Below are 16733 nucleotides of genomic sequence, written 5' to 3'. Positions count from 1 at the left end.
AAACCAGTTCATTACGCTTACCACTGGCCCCCTGGCTGACTGCGGAGGGACTGCATTTTCAGAGACGGCTGGCTTGGTTTCTATACGAGAGCTTTGTGTAACCTTATATCACATATACGGGGCAGGCGACAGAAACATCAGTCCTCAAAGCAGTGATGTAAGACTTTACAGCACACCATTTGTACAGAATATGCATGCCAATATGCGCCAAACGGATCTTTCTTTTGTCAATATTTTATTTAAACAGAGTATTCCCCAAGTAGTCAGCAATACAATCATCTTTCTGTAGTAGAGCATGCTCAGAAATCCTCCCGTCTGAATTCACTGTCCACACACCGCCACAGAAACAAACAACTCCAACGTTTCTATTTGCACACATTTTAGCTTAGCTAAATTTATACATAATTTAGAACAAGACTGTAAAAGTTTTCAAAAATGAGAAAGACAAAGAGGCCAGTGTTCTGCAGCGTCTGGGACTGGAACCAAAGCACACGTGGTAGTGTCCATGACTGGAATCCAAGCGCACGTGGTAGTGTCCATGACTGGAATCCAAGCGCAGGTGGTAGTCTCCAGGACTGGAACCCAAGCACACGTAGTAGTGTCCAGGACTGAAACCCAAGCACACGTGGTAGTGTCCAGGACTGGAACCAAAGCACAGGTGGTAGTGTCCAGGACTGGAACCCATGCGCACGTGGTAGTGTCCGCTGCTGACCCCAGGAGTAAACATGTATCATCTTAAGTCGACTTAAGTAAGACCAAGCTGAATAATTTCTCTTACATAAAACGAAGACCTCTGGAGCGAAGAAAGCTTGTAAAAAAAAAAAAAAACACAGAAAACAGATCACACAAAACAACCTCGCATCAGGCTCCCCAGCACCGGGCAGCTCAACTTCAGTTTCTCTTTTTTTTAAATAAGAAAATCCAACAGGCGAGGACTGCGGCTAAGTTTTAGGAGTTGCCCGTCGATCTGGGCATGTTCGTCCGTCCGTCCGTCTGGGCGAACGAGAACGGTTACCGGTCTGCTATTCGCTGAACGCAAAAGTTGCGGCGGCTCGGAGCGCAGGATTTCTTCTTTGGGGGGGGAGGAGGGGGGGGGGGCAGTTTTGCGGACCCGTCCCTCACGTGTGTCTGGGCCGGCCCTTCTTCATGCGGGCGGGCTTGGGTTTGGGGATGTACTGGTTATTGGCCTGGTGCTCCAGCTCCCTGCTGAAGTACTGGATGGTCTTATTCAGCCCCTCCTCCAGCGGCACCTGTGAATGCACACGGTCAGCCACAGTCAGCCATGATCAATTACGATCAGTCACAGTCAGGTAGTGAACGACAGTCAGCCAGGATCAGTCACGGTCAGCCTGGATCAGTCACGATCAGTCACAGTCAGGTAGTGAACTACAGTCAGCCAGGATCAGCCTCAGTCAGCCAGGATCAGTCATGATCAGTCACAGTCAGGTAGTGTACTACAGTCAGCCAGGATCAGTCATGATCAGTCACAGTCAGGTAGTGAACTACAGTCAGCCAGGATCAGCCTCGGTCAGCCAGGATCAGTCATGATCAGTCACAGTCAGGTAGTGAACTACAGTCAGCCAGGATCAGTCATGATCAGTCATGATCAGTCACAGTCAGGTAGTGAACTACAGTCAGCCAGGATCAGTCATGATCAGTCACAGTCAGGTAGTGAACTACAGTCAGCCAGGATCAGTCATTACCCACAGAAATATAACAAACGGTGCTGAGACGACTATCTAACTCGCGATTGAGCGATGGTGGCTATACATAAATACTGCGTGTGTTTCATATATTATGGGAGAGTCATAGCTACTGTGTTTTATATGAAGGGAGAGTCATAAATACTGTGATTAAATATGATAGGAGTCACTGATACTGTGATTTATATGATGGAAGAGTCACAGATACTGTGTTTTATATGACGTGAGAGTCATAGATACTGTGTTTTATATGAAGGGAGAGTCATAAATACTGTGATTAAATATGATAGGAGTCACTGATACTGTGTTTCATATGACGTGAGAGTCATAGATACTGTGTTTTATATGAAGGGAGAGTCACAGAGATTGCGGAGGGACCCACCACAGGTTCCCAGCCCAGCATGAGTTTAGCCTTGCGGATGTCCGGGCGTCGGCGCTGGGGGTCGTCCTGAGCCTCCGGGAGGAACTGGATCTGACTGCGACTCACTGAGGGAGGGGAGACAAGAACACACGCTAATGAAAATGAAAACTTCCCATTTTGATTATTACCAAAACCATCAAACCACACAGATAACATTCCCTTTAATTTAAAAAATGAAATAAATAACCCGCCTTGCGCAGACAGCAGTAGCTGCTTCTCTCTTTTTATTCAGAGCTCTGAGTCCACTTTTTGCCACACAGTCCCCGGGCGTTTTTTTCCCCTGTACTGGTGATACAATGGACCGATGTGCCCTAGCTCCTCATCGCTGTGATCAAACAGCATTTCTGTACTGCTTCCATTGCTGTAAAAGATTCCTTAGTGATCTCTTCCTTCTTCCCGCAGCAGTCCAGCGTCTCTCATGCCCACACTAACTACTGACTGGCTCAGATTCTAAATCACCTCTGATTGGCTGCATTGGCTACCAATCATTAGTGATCATTAGTGGACAAAATGGAGGCTGACATTAGATCTTCATACAGTGTTCTTGGCTAGAAATAGCTGTACAAAATAAGTATTGTACCTTACTGAACCTGTGTTTAGCAGTTGTCTATGACCATCATATGCCCTTTTTGTACGTCGCTTTGGATAAAAGCGTCTGCCAAATGAATGTAATGTAATGTAATGGGGATGGATTTAAAAATAATAATAAAAAAAAGCATAGCCAATGCACTGCACTATCCAGATAGCGCATATTGCCCCTCCATTCACAATCGGAAGGCAGCATGGGACGGAGAAGTTCTATTTGTGTACTCTTAAATGCAATTTTAGCCTTCTGATAGCTCGCATGGTTGTGGAGATAAGGTACTGCTATCATAAATACGGGATACACAAACGCGTCGGTGCCGACAAGCTCGGTTTGAAAGGGTTAATATTCGAGCGCCCTTATCGGGCTCTCTTATTTATTTATTTATTTATTTATTATTCCTGTAACTGCAGAACTTTTAAAGTGAAAGTTCTATTTAATTCCAGCTTGCCTGAAGGCAGACCGATATCAGCAGGGAAACAGTGCCTCACATTTCAGAAATACCCACAATGCACTCCAGCGCCAGGCATTTACCAGCCTATTGGCTGAACCCCCACGGGAAGAAAAGGCCAATAAATGCCCCCCCCCCCCCTCACTGGGGGTCAAACAGTCCAGATTAACATCCTAATTCATTCTAATCTCTAATGAATTGTGCATGGAGAGTCATGCTCATGCTTGTGTAAAAACAGTGTTACGTCTATTAAAGGCAAGGAGGAAATGCATGGATATTAAAATAAACGCCAGTCTGCAATATGAGCCGGGCGGCTAACATCCCAAACACTGTTTGGAATGAGCAGATCAACGGGCTACCCGTAGGCTAGCACTACGCTAACACTTCACCAACAGCTTTATTTGTCATGTCAGTGGGGCTCCTGAATGAGAGAGAAAGACAGAGAAGAGAATTAAAGAAAGAGAGAGAGAGAAAAAAATGTGAGAAAGAAGACAGTCAGAGAGAACGAGCGAGAGAGAAGAGAGGGAGAGAGAGAAAGCGAGAGAGAGAGAAAGGGAGAGAGAAAGAAAGAGGCAGTCCAGGGTTTTGAGAGGATGGAGAGATATGATGACGTAGTCACCATGTTGACCCAGGACTACTTACCGACCAGGCTCTTAATAAGACGGGCGAATTCCAATATGGTGTGCTCTTCTGGGTTCCCCTGTAGAACAATAACACCAGAAGAAAAGAATCAATAGAAAGCAATGCACACAATGGGCGTCAGGTCTGCAATAACATTCCTCTGTGTTCTCCTACCGCCTGCAAACTGTGCTCATCACAAAATGTCAGCAGGTCCAAAGCCTGAGCTGCCAAAACAAGCCCCAGGCCGCACAGAGCATTCTGAAAACCGCAACCACGACCACGTCAGGATGCGGTCGAACTCTCTGTGATGTTCAAGAGCTTAAGCAACGTGAACAAACTAACTGAAGCGTAGGCCACTTGAGATGAACACTTTATTTCATTCATGCAAATAATGAGGTCAATCACATCGAAGAAAATCGACCACTTGCGTGTAATATTTCATTACACTGCTCCAAAATGTCAACCGGTATAATCTGACTTAACAACAGTGGATCCCCACAGTATTGTTCTGATGCAACAATGTAACAAAACACACATTTACGAGAAGTGGTCCTTCAGTCGAGCTCAACTCTGCTAAATTAGCATTTAGCCTCTGTGCCGAGGGTGGTCTAAAGAATTACAGAAACGGCATTTACCACAGAAATAGCCTCTTCCAAGAATAATTTTCAAAAATAGCAATGCAATTACTGGGTTAAACATGCTCTGCCCAGAACTCTTCCACCAAATTCAGCATATATCTGTCAAACTGTCTCTCTCCATGGATAAAGCATGAAGAGGTTCACAGCTGTTTCTAACAGGTGACAAGTCATGCTGCCCTTCTTTGTGCTTTTTTCCAAGATGCTGCAGATCTTCGTCATAGCGTGGCGTATAGTGACCGGATGTCCAGCGCCCCCTGCCGAAACAAGCCCAACGGTACACGGTCTCAGATTTTAAAAAACCCCCCAGGAGACTCACCAAGTTGACGGGACTGCTGATGTTGCTGTTCATTAAGGACACCAGCCCGTTCACCAAATCACTGCACGGAGAGGGGGGGAAGAGAGAGGGAGAGGGAGAAATGTAAGCCTTATTTACTGTAAAAAAAAACACCAGAAATCTGAGAGCATTCACAACCCCACTCTGTAGTAGGCCCCTTAGGGAGCGACGAGCAGCAGACCCCTGTGGTGAGGAGCAGTCGGCCCGGGCAGAGCGGCTAAGTGGTCTAACCTCTCAGCCTCGGTGACATCACACTCGTTTAGCAGAAACTGAACACGCAGCCTTCACCACAGGACGACCGCTCTACCAAGGACAGAGGAGTGCCACATGACTCATGGACAGAGGAGTGCCACATGACTCATCTACAGAGGAGTACCACATGACTCATGGACAGAGGAGTACCACATGACTCATGGACAGAGGAGTGCCACATGACTCATCTACAGTACACACAGAGAGCTTTATCACACCACTCTACTGTAGGTACTGTGGTGCACAAAAACCCAAGGAGGGCAGCTGTTTTCTGAGATGCTGAGAACCACCATGTCTGGCACAAACAGACATACCATGATCAAAGTCACTTAGATCACACATCTTGCACAATCAAATACCTTTTTGGAAAAAACCCCCAAAAAAACTAAATTAAAACTCTTCATGTCTGCGTGCTTCACATATTGAGTTGCGGCCACACTATTCACTGGTTGGAGGAGCAGGCTATTATGTGTGTGTGCGTGAGTGTTTGCGTGTTCCTTCCCGTAGGTTCCGCAGTCCACCAGGCAGAGTGCCTCTCCACACGGCCGCACGGTGCCGAGGCCTGGACTGCCTACCGGTCGCACATCCCACCCCTGGAGCCCTTCCACTTTCACCGCCTTCAGAAAATCCCGAAAAACCGCCTCCCTCACATCCACGACCTCCAGCAAACCCAACACCGAGCACGGGAGCTGCCTCAGCAGAACCCCAACTACACCGTGCAGGACAGTTCTCCGGGCGTCGTCCACCTTCGACACCCTCCAGACCACTCAGCGGACAGCCTGGAGGCGATGGAGACACGCCCCTAACGGCCCCGCCCGGGGACCTCGCTCACTCATGGATCGGTCTCCATGGCGACACGCTGTGGCACTGCCGCAAAAACAACCTGAACCACGATACAGCCACAGTTTCACCATGTGCATGCAAATGGAAGCAACATCATCTTCATAACACTGGACTGCCATACGCAGTACTGTAAGTGTGTGTGTGTGTGAGAGAGAGTGTGTGTGTGTGTGTGTGCGTGTGTAAAACTTACAACCCGTTATAAACTGCACACACAATTAATCTTTAATTAAATGGAGGGCAATACTCGTTAAAAAATTTGCAGATATAATTAATACATATATGCTGCATATTTCAAAATGCACAGAATGAGCATTTTTGCACATTTTATGTATTCTGATGTGTGTCTCAGTGAATCATAAAACATGTTAATTATCGAGATGCTGACAGAATTAATTGTTGAATTGGCTGGCAAAACAAGGACCATATGGCTGTTTCAGTGTGAGTGGGAAATAACGATGTTTCCAGGAGATAACACCTCCACCCAGATCAGCTCATTAACGGTTTCTTTTTTTCATTTTAAATGATCTTGACAGAACAGTCCGTCTTGCGGATAGTGGGATAAAATCTATTTCTGCCAATCCATGTTTTATAAAAAAAAAAAAAAAATGCTTGTTTCTCATTAGGAAACAGAATACAGATGTAAACGATAATGAAATACCAAGTAAGGCAGCATCTGTGGACCTTCGTGTATGGCAGTGATCACCCCCCCCCCCCCGCCCCCCTCCCTCGCCCCCGCCCCCACGCAGCCACCTCGGTCAGCTCTCTGACGAGCGAACGGACACAAACTTTGGCTCCAGCTGCGTCTCTCCTGTCAGACTGCTTCCTTTGAAAAATCTACCGCTTGGCGGTGATGAAACAAGCTTGTTTTAATTTAATCCGCTGTCAATCAACTCCGCGAGCGGCAAATGTGAGACCTAGCCTCGCCTGTCCAGGACACGTGAGCCGCATTGCTTTTCGGTGTCAAGGACACACAACGCTCAACATAATATACTACGGCATTAGCAGACGCTCTTATCCAGAGCGACTACACAACTTACATAGCATTTTACTGTATCCTTTAACAGCTGGATATACTGAACATTTCGGTTAAGTCCCTGTCAAGGGTACAACGGCATGTCCTACTCGAACGAACCTGCGACTTCGTAAAAGTCACCCTACCATTGCTACATCCGTCACACACACAAGCACACACACACGTTAATTAATTAATTGCCTTTATATAGCACTTTTCCAAACTTCCTAACGCTCAAAGTGCTTTACAGTGATGAAGGGGAACAAACCTCACCCACCACCACACACACACACACACACAGACACACACACATCTAATTCCAGTCAGCACTGAATACTACAGGGACAAAGAAGGCATACCTTTTTAATCACACTGCATATGAATATAATGTTTCAGATGGATGGTAGAGGTTTACTTCAGGTACAACATAAGGATTCTGGAGTTAAAGGTGGAAAGCCAACCTCTCTGTTGCAGTGATCAAAAGCATTTATGCACCAGAGTGGGATTCAAGCTTTTATTGTGACAAAACAACTCCGGGGCAGATGCACCAATTACCTCCTGGGAATGGGAGTCACATGACAGCATGGAGGAAAAACCACACAGGTTCAAGATTCCCGGTTGACTGACAGGAACAGGAAATAAATAACTGGCTGCCGTGGTAAGTATCCAGCACACCTTCAAGTGCGCAGAAGGACTATCAAAATACAGGCGTAAAAACTCCTTCGCGCTTTTATTTCTATAAAAGGTGGGAAGGGCTTCACAATACACTGGAGAAATAACTCAAATAAGTGTTTGTGGACGGAAGCACAGAAAGCTGTAAAAAGAAAGAAAGATAGAAAGAAAAACAAAAAGAAAAGAAAAATCCAAGTGGCAGGCAGAGAGCCACACGTCCCTATGAGAACACGCGACGCGTCTCATATCTCTACGGCGTGGCTGGCGTATGCAATCTCTCCTGGGAACGAAAAGATTTGGCAAATACAAAGCTCCAGCCCCCTCTGTCCCCCCCCCTTCCCTCCCCCAACACCCCTCTACCTTTCTTCCCTCAGGAGAAAGAATTCAGTTCTCTTCGATTCTGGCAAAAACTGACACGATCTCAGAGGGTAGGAGAATTCATATAGGCCCATCTGAGAGCTGGAGCCTATCAGGCACTTATTTCACATACTCTGGAAAGCACCTACGCACGCCGGAACTGGCAGCACGTCATTGGCCGAGCAGATCAGGCCACACCCCCCTGCCCGCCTTTTAACCCATTACGTTATTTAGCAGATGCTCCTATCCTAAGAAATTTACACCGATTACATTCTTCCACATACAATCCACCTATACAGCAGGATATTTACGGAAGCAAGGATTGACAGAAACTAATTCTCCCAGCCTGCCCCCCCCCCCCACATATTTAGCTGATGTGCCATGTCCCCCTTCTGAACCCTTCTCACACATCACAGCCTTTCAGTGTCCAGGGTGTGGAGCCCAAATGGACAAACCGTGTTCTCACTCCATTGACATGGCTTGATGGGCCTTCTCCCCCCAGAAACACCAGGGCGACTGGGCTGAAGGACAGCTACCAGACACGGGAAAGGAGGTGCGCGCATGACGGGGTGGGGGGGGGGACGGGGCGAGGGGAGGGGCAGACTGAAGGACAGAGAGGACAAGCCCCCCCTCCTGAACCAGAGGAGTCCCTGGACTGAATGCCAGGTAGGCTCTGAGAACCCCAGGGCTTTCGAACACAAGGTCTTCACTGCCCCAGTCCCCAGCCACTGCCCCTGTACTGCACAGCACAGCCATACAAAACCTCCAGCAAGGTGTGTGCATACGGAGAGCTCACACCTTCACATAAACGAGTGAGCACTGCGTGAGTACTGCGTGACTACTGAGTGAGTACTGTGTGAGTACTGAGTGAGTACTGCGCGAGTACTGAGTGAGTACTGAGTGAGTACTGTGTGAGTACTGCGTGAGTACTGTGTGAGTACTGTGTGAGTACTGCGTGAGTACTGAGTGAGTACTGAGTGAGTAGAGCTGCGTGAGTACTGCGTGAGTACTGAGTGAGTGAGTACTGCGTGAGTACTGCGTGAGTACTGAGCGAGTACTGAGTGAGTACTGTGTGAGTACTGAGTGAGTACTGAGTGAGTACTGTGCATACTGCGCTGCGTGGTTTTAAAAGCGCTGCTCATTTTACCCGGCCTTCCTCCTTCGTCTTCGTCGAGGGTGTGAATAACCTCCGAGGCCACTGTGTGTGATCTTACGCCGCGATACTGAAGTGCGAATCGAGAATTAAAACGTGGAAAAAGAACATTAAATTATCTTTGGGGTTTTAAAAATATATGAACTCCCAAGATAAAGCTTTAAATATTCATAAATAGCGCGCAGAAGTGGCGGGGTACATCGGCCAGGAAATTCTAAAGATACATTATTTTGCCTTTCATCATCTTTCGGCTCAAAAAAAAAAACAAAAAAAAACGCTGATGCACCAACTTTGCTGTACATTTCAATAATTCTTTTCTTTTAAATAATTCTTTTTCATGAGGAGCAAAGGAAGAATCGCAATGCGTAAGGATTCCCTCTGAAAAAAAAACGGCTCTTCCTGGAGTGCGTCTCCAGAGCGTCTCCAGAGCAGACGCAGACGAGACCCTGAGAGGAAACTCAGGAGTCAGGAGCTCCGTTCCAAACTCTGTTCCAAACTCCTAAATCCAGCACCGGCCCGGGGGAGCAGTCAGAGAGGACGGGGGGGGGGAAGGATCGCCCCTTTAAAGTCCGCTTAAAAACAACAGCTCTTCTAATTTATTTATTCAGTCACAGTATGACTCCCTGAAGCGGGCTGGACAACAGAAAACACCTCTTCAGAAAGGGGGGGGAGAACCCCCATACGGGCTTCTCCTTCCTCCGTCATCTGTCATCTCCTTCCTCTCCAAACCTTCTGAACTGCATGCACTCACACAGGACCAGGGCCAAATCTGTGACTGAACAACAGCCTCCTCACCATGCAACGGCCACATAGTGTATATACAGGAAAAGGAGGCACAGCAAGCCAGCAACATAAAGCCAACTGAAGGCATTCACAGAGCAGAGCATTTAAGCTCAAAACGTTTTTTAGAAATAAAAACGCGCTTATGTCAGATGGACAAAATCGTTTTTTTCATGCAAACAAATCGTTCTAGAAATCATTCGCGCTTTTTGTTTCCCATGTTTGTCAATGGAAATTCCGTGGCTGTACGCTTGATTTTACGCACCTGTCAGCAACAGGCGTGGCTGACATACCCCAAACACACCAATCAGAAGGGGTGTCTGTCCACACACTTTTGGAAATGTAGCGCATCTGTCTTTATATTCTGAATATCATAAAAAAATATAAAGGGGAGCAGTCCTCTTAGACCCTGGCAATACTGCTGTACACTCTCAATAACTCAAGTGCCCAATGCTGTGACTGTGGCCCTAGCCACGGGTGATTCTCATTGGCTCTTCCCTCCTGTCACTCGACGAGGAGGCGGTCCGTTGGGAGTTTCAGGAGCTGTCTGTCATTGTGCCAGAGCAGAACCTCGATCGACAGGTCAGGTTCCTCTCGCGACGAGCTGGAGAAAACAGCAGGCCAACGGCGGGAATCTGGAAAGATTAGAATCGACTCATCGGCGCATAATTTCTATTTTTCTTTTTAATTTTCAGGTTGTAGTTCAGGTCCAATCGTCAGCTTGGCGTTATACCTATTGATCCTCTTTTCTGATGAGGACAGGGTCGCCCCGCAGAAGCCAGACAGGGAGGGGATATTAAACAGATAAGAGCCACCTTCCGCTCCTCCGAAACCAGCTGCTCGGCCAGCCAGGCCCACTCAATCAGCGTTAAATATTTAATTACCTAATCTATGAAAACATTCAGCCTTCTCAAACAGCACAGGATCATTTATTGAGACAACAAAGGATCTGACCAATGCTCAAAACAACCATTCCAGTCTAACAAAATTATGGATTTGCCTGAGATTGCCCTTCATCATCACAGCAGTTCTATCAGACTCCCACCCTCTCCGAAAGTATTCAAACAAATAATTATAATGTTCAGAGAAGGGAACGGACTGACCTACAAAACCTGCTCAGTTATCCAAACACAACGAGCAGCACTCCTTCCTCAATGAGTGCTTAGTGAAAACAATGAGGAAAATAATACAGTATCATAGTGGTTAATTACTATGATAATGCATTTAAATAGTTTTTTTTTTTTTGCAATTGATTCAATGGGTTAATTGGATTCACTGTCTGACAGCTTGCTTAGGACTGTGGCCACGTAAACTGCTTTAGATTACAGTGACTGAAGACAGAAGTGAGCTCAGCACAGACAACAAAAGAGCACAGTACAGACAGCACAGAAGAAATGAGCTCAGTACAGACAGAAATGAGTGCAATACAGACAGAAATGAGTGCAATACAGACAGAAATGAGCATAGTACAGACAGAAATAAGTGCAGTACAGACAAAAATGAGCGCAGTACAGACAGAAGTGGGCACAGACAAAAGCTGTGTCTAGATTAAAAATGTCACGCTGATCTCCTTTATTGATGCCAGAATTGAAAACACTACACACATTTAAATACTACACATACAGCTGTATTAGTTTTTTTTTATAATCATGGCAATGTATCTGGCCTTAATTAAAAAATGAAAAACCTTAATTGCTTGTCCTAGTCTCAAATAAAGAATGTATGTACTACTTCTATCTTAAAGAACAAAATATCATCTATCTGAATCTGAATGTAATTGCTGCTTTTGTCTGAAAATAAAGCATGCATTCGCTGTTTCGATCTCAAAATGAATGTAATTGCTGCTTCAATCTGAAGAAGAATGCATTCGCTGCTTCTATCTCAAGATGAATGTAATTGCTGCCTCTGTGTGAAAATAAAGAATGCATTAGCTGCCTCCATTTTAAAAGAATGTATGACAATGGCCGCTACCATCTGGTGGAAATACAAGCGCGTGATAAAGCTCCAGACACCTAAACAACTGAGAAGGACAGAATATTCCTATAGATAAAAACACTCCACGGCCGACTCATACTCTCACATTCAAGAAAAACTATTGTTAAAAAACCCCCAGAATTCTCCTTCCATTGAGGACCTCGTTTTCACTCGTGAGCCCAGTCTGGACAGGATGGGCATTGGAGGATGAGGTCGAGAATGTGTTTTTTTATCACTGCGCATCAGTGATTTCAATGGTCAATCCGCAGGGAAAAAGCTTTTCTCAAAATTACTGAGGGTCCAGCGTTAGGACTGCGGGTACAGTGTTAGGACTGCGAGTACAGCGTTAGGACTACGAGTACAGTGTTAGGACTACGAGTACAGTGTTAGTATCTGTACGTGTTGGACGAAAGTACCAGTTTAAACTAAAGTACAGTGTGGATGCAAGTACAGCATAGACTGAGTTACAGGTGTTAGGACTACCATACATGTAGGACTGTGGTACTGGGGAGCGACAGGTTAGATAATACAGGTCAGACCCAAGTAGTGTTAGAGCGAGACAGGTCGACTACAGTACAGCCAACTAGGTACAGTAGGACCTGAGACGTGATAGGACTACAGACGTGTGGATGCGAGTACAGCGTATGACTGAGGACAGTGTAGACAGAGTACAGTGTTAGCTGAGGACGCTCAGGTACCACAAGTGACGTTAGGACCACGTTCAAAACATCTGCTAAACCTGCTTCATATACAGTCTGGCTGAGAAAACTGAGCATGGAGGCCTTACAGCTTCTTGAATTCAGCTCATACAAATATGGACAAGGAATAGTCTACTGGCGAGATACTTAAAGCTTGAAAACACAACCTCGAGGGATCTAGACAGTCATTAACTCGCGAGTCTGTACTGACACATTCGAATCCCCAATAAGCTCCTCTCAGGTCTGAATTTAAGAATCCTTTCTCTCTCTTTCTGATGACTGTATTCTCTAGGGCAGAGAAGGTAAAAACGATAAATCGGGATAATGCAGTATGACGCTCGAGAGCCCTACCTGACTCTGAAGCTCTCGCAACGCTGATGCCTGAGCATCCAAAACCAAACCACGAAGGCAAGACAGACATACGACAACATACAAACCACGCCTCAACGCACGCCACGAAACCACACACAACACACACCAGCACAAAAAACACACACCAGAACGCCGTACAACCTCGATGCCGTACAGACACACACAGACACATACAACACAGAGCACAAAACACACCTCACAGACACTCACAAAATAAAACACACGCAGTGAGCAACACACCATTCACAACAAAGAGTCCCAGCTGATCATGCTACACAGCTCACAAAATGTGTACTGTATTCACTTAATCATATTAGTTTGTTGGAAAAAACATATTAAAAAATAATTATTCAACTATATAATATTTTTAAGTTTTAAAACAGTGGAGGGGACAGGAATAAATACAGTACACAGTTTAGAGCAACAGTCTCAACAGGCAAATTACACAGTATCCTGCGTACGACACTGTGTGTCTCACTACATGCTTACAGGCTTTAGCGACCTCTATCCAGAGCGACTTACAACAACATTACATTGCATCATTTATGCCGGATCATGAAGCAATGCAGTTAACCCTGTCAGGGTACAACGGCAATACTACCGGGAAACAACCTGTGACCTTGTTAAGACCAGCTGCTACCTACCTACACGCCCCCAAAGTGTCACAGCCATGTGTCATCTTTACTGTGACCTTATTTCAGACAGGCACAGGGCCCAGACACGGCGTGCGTGCGAGGCACACTGACATCGAAGGTCTGGGCTGGATCTGATCCATAAACCTGAAAACGAACAGGGAGCAGAAAAGACACACTGTAAAACACGCCCGTCAAGGACAGGGTTTCAGAAGCCGACGCAGAACACACACCAGGTGAGGGGGTGTAAATAAAACACACACAGAACCCCCGAAGCCCGTGGTTACATCATAACACAATTAGACCAAAAATAAAAAAACTGGATGGAGAACGACAGCACATATATTCCCCATATCAGTTCCATTAAAGCTCACTCGGATGACAAATGCTCAAAAAATTAAATCCATGACATAAACGCGCTGATCTGTGCCTCTCTTCTTCTTCACACTTGTGGAAGCAGAGGAGTGCGGCGATTGTCGGACACTATTCAGCACAGTCTCAGACAGGCAAGTGAGTGGAGGACAGGTGGTCTAAGACATCTCAGACAGACCACACCAACCATGGCACCACAAACCACAGCTGAAGTGTGCAGTACTACACTATTCACACCTACAGATGCTGAGTCACAGCAGAGCGCTTTAACCTACAGGACATGCAGTACTACAGAGAGCGTGCATTTCCTAAGCCACACTGTATAGGAGCATTGCATTTAACCTACAGCCACAACGTATACAGGTAGCCGTGCTATTTACGGCACCAAAGACGGTTGTCCAAACACCTTGCTTACAACCGAGGACCTGCACGGCATGTAAACTGTTCCACGTAGCGTTTCTAGTTACCCTTCACTTCTTAACAGATCAGGTCGATCTCTCGGGTGGCGCAGAGCGAGGCTTTGTTTTCCTGGCGGATGGCATTTCTTTGGAAGCGCGGCGCCCCGCGGCGAAGATGAAAAGCGCGATTTGCATTCGCTAATGGAAATAATGCAACAGGCGACGGATGGCGAGCGATGAGCCGCTGCCGTTTGAAAGGGCATCGGCCCCTTTCTTCCTCTGCTAAGTCTGTCGCCGCGCCGCCTTTATCGCTCCCCCCGGGAACATTAAAAAAGTTCACAAAGTTCCGGCGTGTTCTGGAAGCGTCAGTGTTTGTCCGGCTGCGTTTGCCCGTGTGGCTGGACGGGGGAGCGTAGTTCAGGGCATTGGTTCATAAATGAGGTCATTATCCCGCGTTTAGGTTTATTCCCTCACAGATAGGGAATCGGAGAGGCAGGAGGCAGGAACACACACACACACACACACACACACACGTACCAGATACTGAGTACCAGGCTACTGAGTGTTACTACCTCATTGAAAAACTGACACTGTCTCGCAGATACAAGGACAAGGGAAGTGACTGTGTCCCTGTGTGTGACCCTGACTGTGTGTGTGAGCTAACTGTGACTGTGTGTGTGAGCTGATCCTGACTGTGTGTGAGCTGTGACTGTGACTGTGTGTGAGAGCTGATCCTGACTGTGTGTGTGAGCTGATCCTGACTGTGTGTGTGAGCTGACCCTGACTGTGTGTGAGCTGTGACTGAGACTGTGTGTGAGCTGACCCTGACTGTGTGTGAGCTGATCCTGACTGTGTGTGTGAGCTGATCCTGACTGTGTGTGTGAGCTGACCCTGACTGTGTGTGTGAGCTGTGACTGTGACTGTGTGTGTGAGCTGATCCTGACTGTGTGTGAGAGCTGATCCTGACTGTGTGTGTGAGCTGATCCTGACTGTGTGTGTGAGCTGATCCTGACTGTGTGTGTGAGCTGACCCTGACTGTGTGTGTGAGCTGTGACTGTGTGTGAGCTGTGATTGTGACTGTGTGTGAGCTGACCCTGACTGTGTGTGAGCTGATCCTGACTGTGTGTGTGAGCTGATCCTGACTGTGTGTGTGAGCTGACCCTGACTGTGTGTGTGAGCTGTGACTGTGTGTGAGCTGTGATTGTGACTGTGTGTGAGCTGTGACTGTGACTGTGTGTGTGAGCTGTGACTGTGACTGTGTGTGAGCTGTGACTGTGACTGTGTGTGTGAGCTGTGACCCTGACTGTGTGTGAGCTGTGACTGTGACTGTGTGTGAGCTGTGACTGTGACTGTGTGTGTGAGCTGTGACTGTGACTGTGTGTGTGAGCTGACCCTGACTGTGTGTGAGCTGTGACTGTGTGTGTGAGCTGTGACTGTGACTGTGTGTGAGAGCTGACCCTGACTGAGTGTGAGCTGTGACTGTGTGTGTGAGCTGTGACTGTGACTGTGTGTGAGAGCTGACCCTGACTGTGTGTGAGCTGTGACTGTGACTGTGTATGAGCTGTGACTGTGACTGTGTGTGAGAGCTGACCCTGACTGTGTGTGAGCTGTGACTGTGTGTGAGCTGACCCTGACTGCGTGTGAGCTGTGACTGTGACTGTGTATGAGCTGTGACTGTGACTGTGTGTGTGAGCTGTGACTGTGACTGTGTGTGTGAGCTGTGACTGTGTGTGAGCTGATCCTGACTGTGTGTGTGAGCTGACCCTGACTGTGTGTGAGCTGTGACTGTGTGTGAGCTGTGACTGTGACTGTGTGTGTGAGCTGTGACCCTGACTGTGTGTGAGCTGTGACTGTGACTGTGTGTGTGAGCTGACCCTGACTGTGTGTGAGCTGTGACTGTGACTGTGTGTGTGAGCTGACCCTGACTGTGTGTGTGAGCTGACCCTGACTGTGTGTGAGCTGTGACTGTGACTGTGTGTGAGCTGTGACTGTGACTGCGTGTGAGCTGTGACTGTGACTGTGTGTGTGAGCTGACCCTGACTGCGTGTGTGAGCTGTGACTGTGACTGTGTGTGAGCTGTGACTGTGTGTGTGAGCTGACCCTGACTGCGTGTGTGAGCTGTGACTGTGACTGTGTGTGAGCTGTGACTGTGACTGTGTGTGTGAGCTGACCCTGACTGTGTGTGAGAGCTGTGACTGTGACTGTGTGTGAGCTGTGACTGTGACTGTGTGTGTGAGCTGACCCTGACTGTGTGTGAGCTGTGACTGTGACTGTGTGTGAGCTGATCCTGACTGTGTGTGTGAGCTGTGACTGTGACTGTGTGTGTGAGCTGACCCTGACTGTGTGTGAGCTGTGACTGTGACTGTGTGTGAGCTGACCCTGACTGTGTGTGAGCTGACTGTGACAGTGTGTGAGCTAACTGTGACTGTGTGTGTGAGCTGACTGTGACAGTGTGTGTGAGCTGACT

At 47.2% G+C, this 16733-nt stretch overlaps 1 protein-coding gene across 1 annotated transcript in view; it reads right to left on the bottom strand.

Moving 5' to 3' along the window:
• Positions 1–218: 218 nt before the first annotated feature.
• The window catches only part of uxs1 (UDP-glucuronate decarboxylase 1), a 51945-nt gene continuing 35430 nt past the window's right edge, over positions 219–16733 (bottom strand). Inside the window, exons 11-14 of the mRNA XM_064309844.1 lie at positions 4734–4794; positions 3801–3858; positions 2086–2189; positions 219–1250 (exon numbers count right to left, since the gene is read on the bottom strand). Of these exons, the coding sequence (XP_064165914.1) occupies positions 1119–1250; positions 2086–2189; positions 3801–3858; positions 4734–4794 (355 nt within the window). The 3' untranslated portion in view covers positions 219–1118. The remainder of the gene's footprint in view (positions 1251–2085; positions 2190–3800; positions 3859–4733; positions 4795–16733) is intronic.

This window comes from Anguilla rostrata, chromosome 15 (genome assembly GCF_018555375.3).
Source record: "Anguilla rostrata isolate EN2019 chromosome 15, ASM1855537v3, whole genome shotgun sequence".
Classification (NCBI taxonomy): domain Eukaryota; kingdom Metazoa; phylum Chordata; class Actinopteri; order Anguilliformes; family Anguillidae; genus Anguilla; species Anguilla rostrata.
This window is presented reverse-complemented; position numbering and strand designations above follow the sequence as displayed.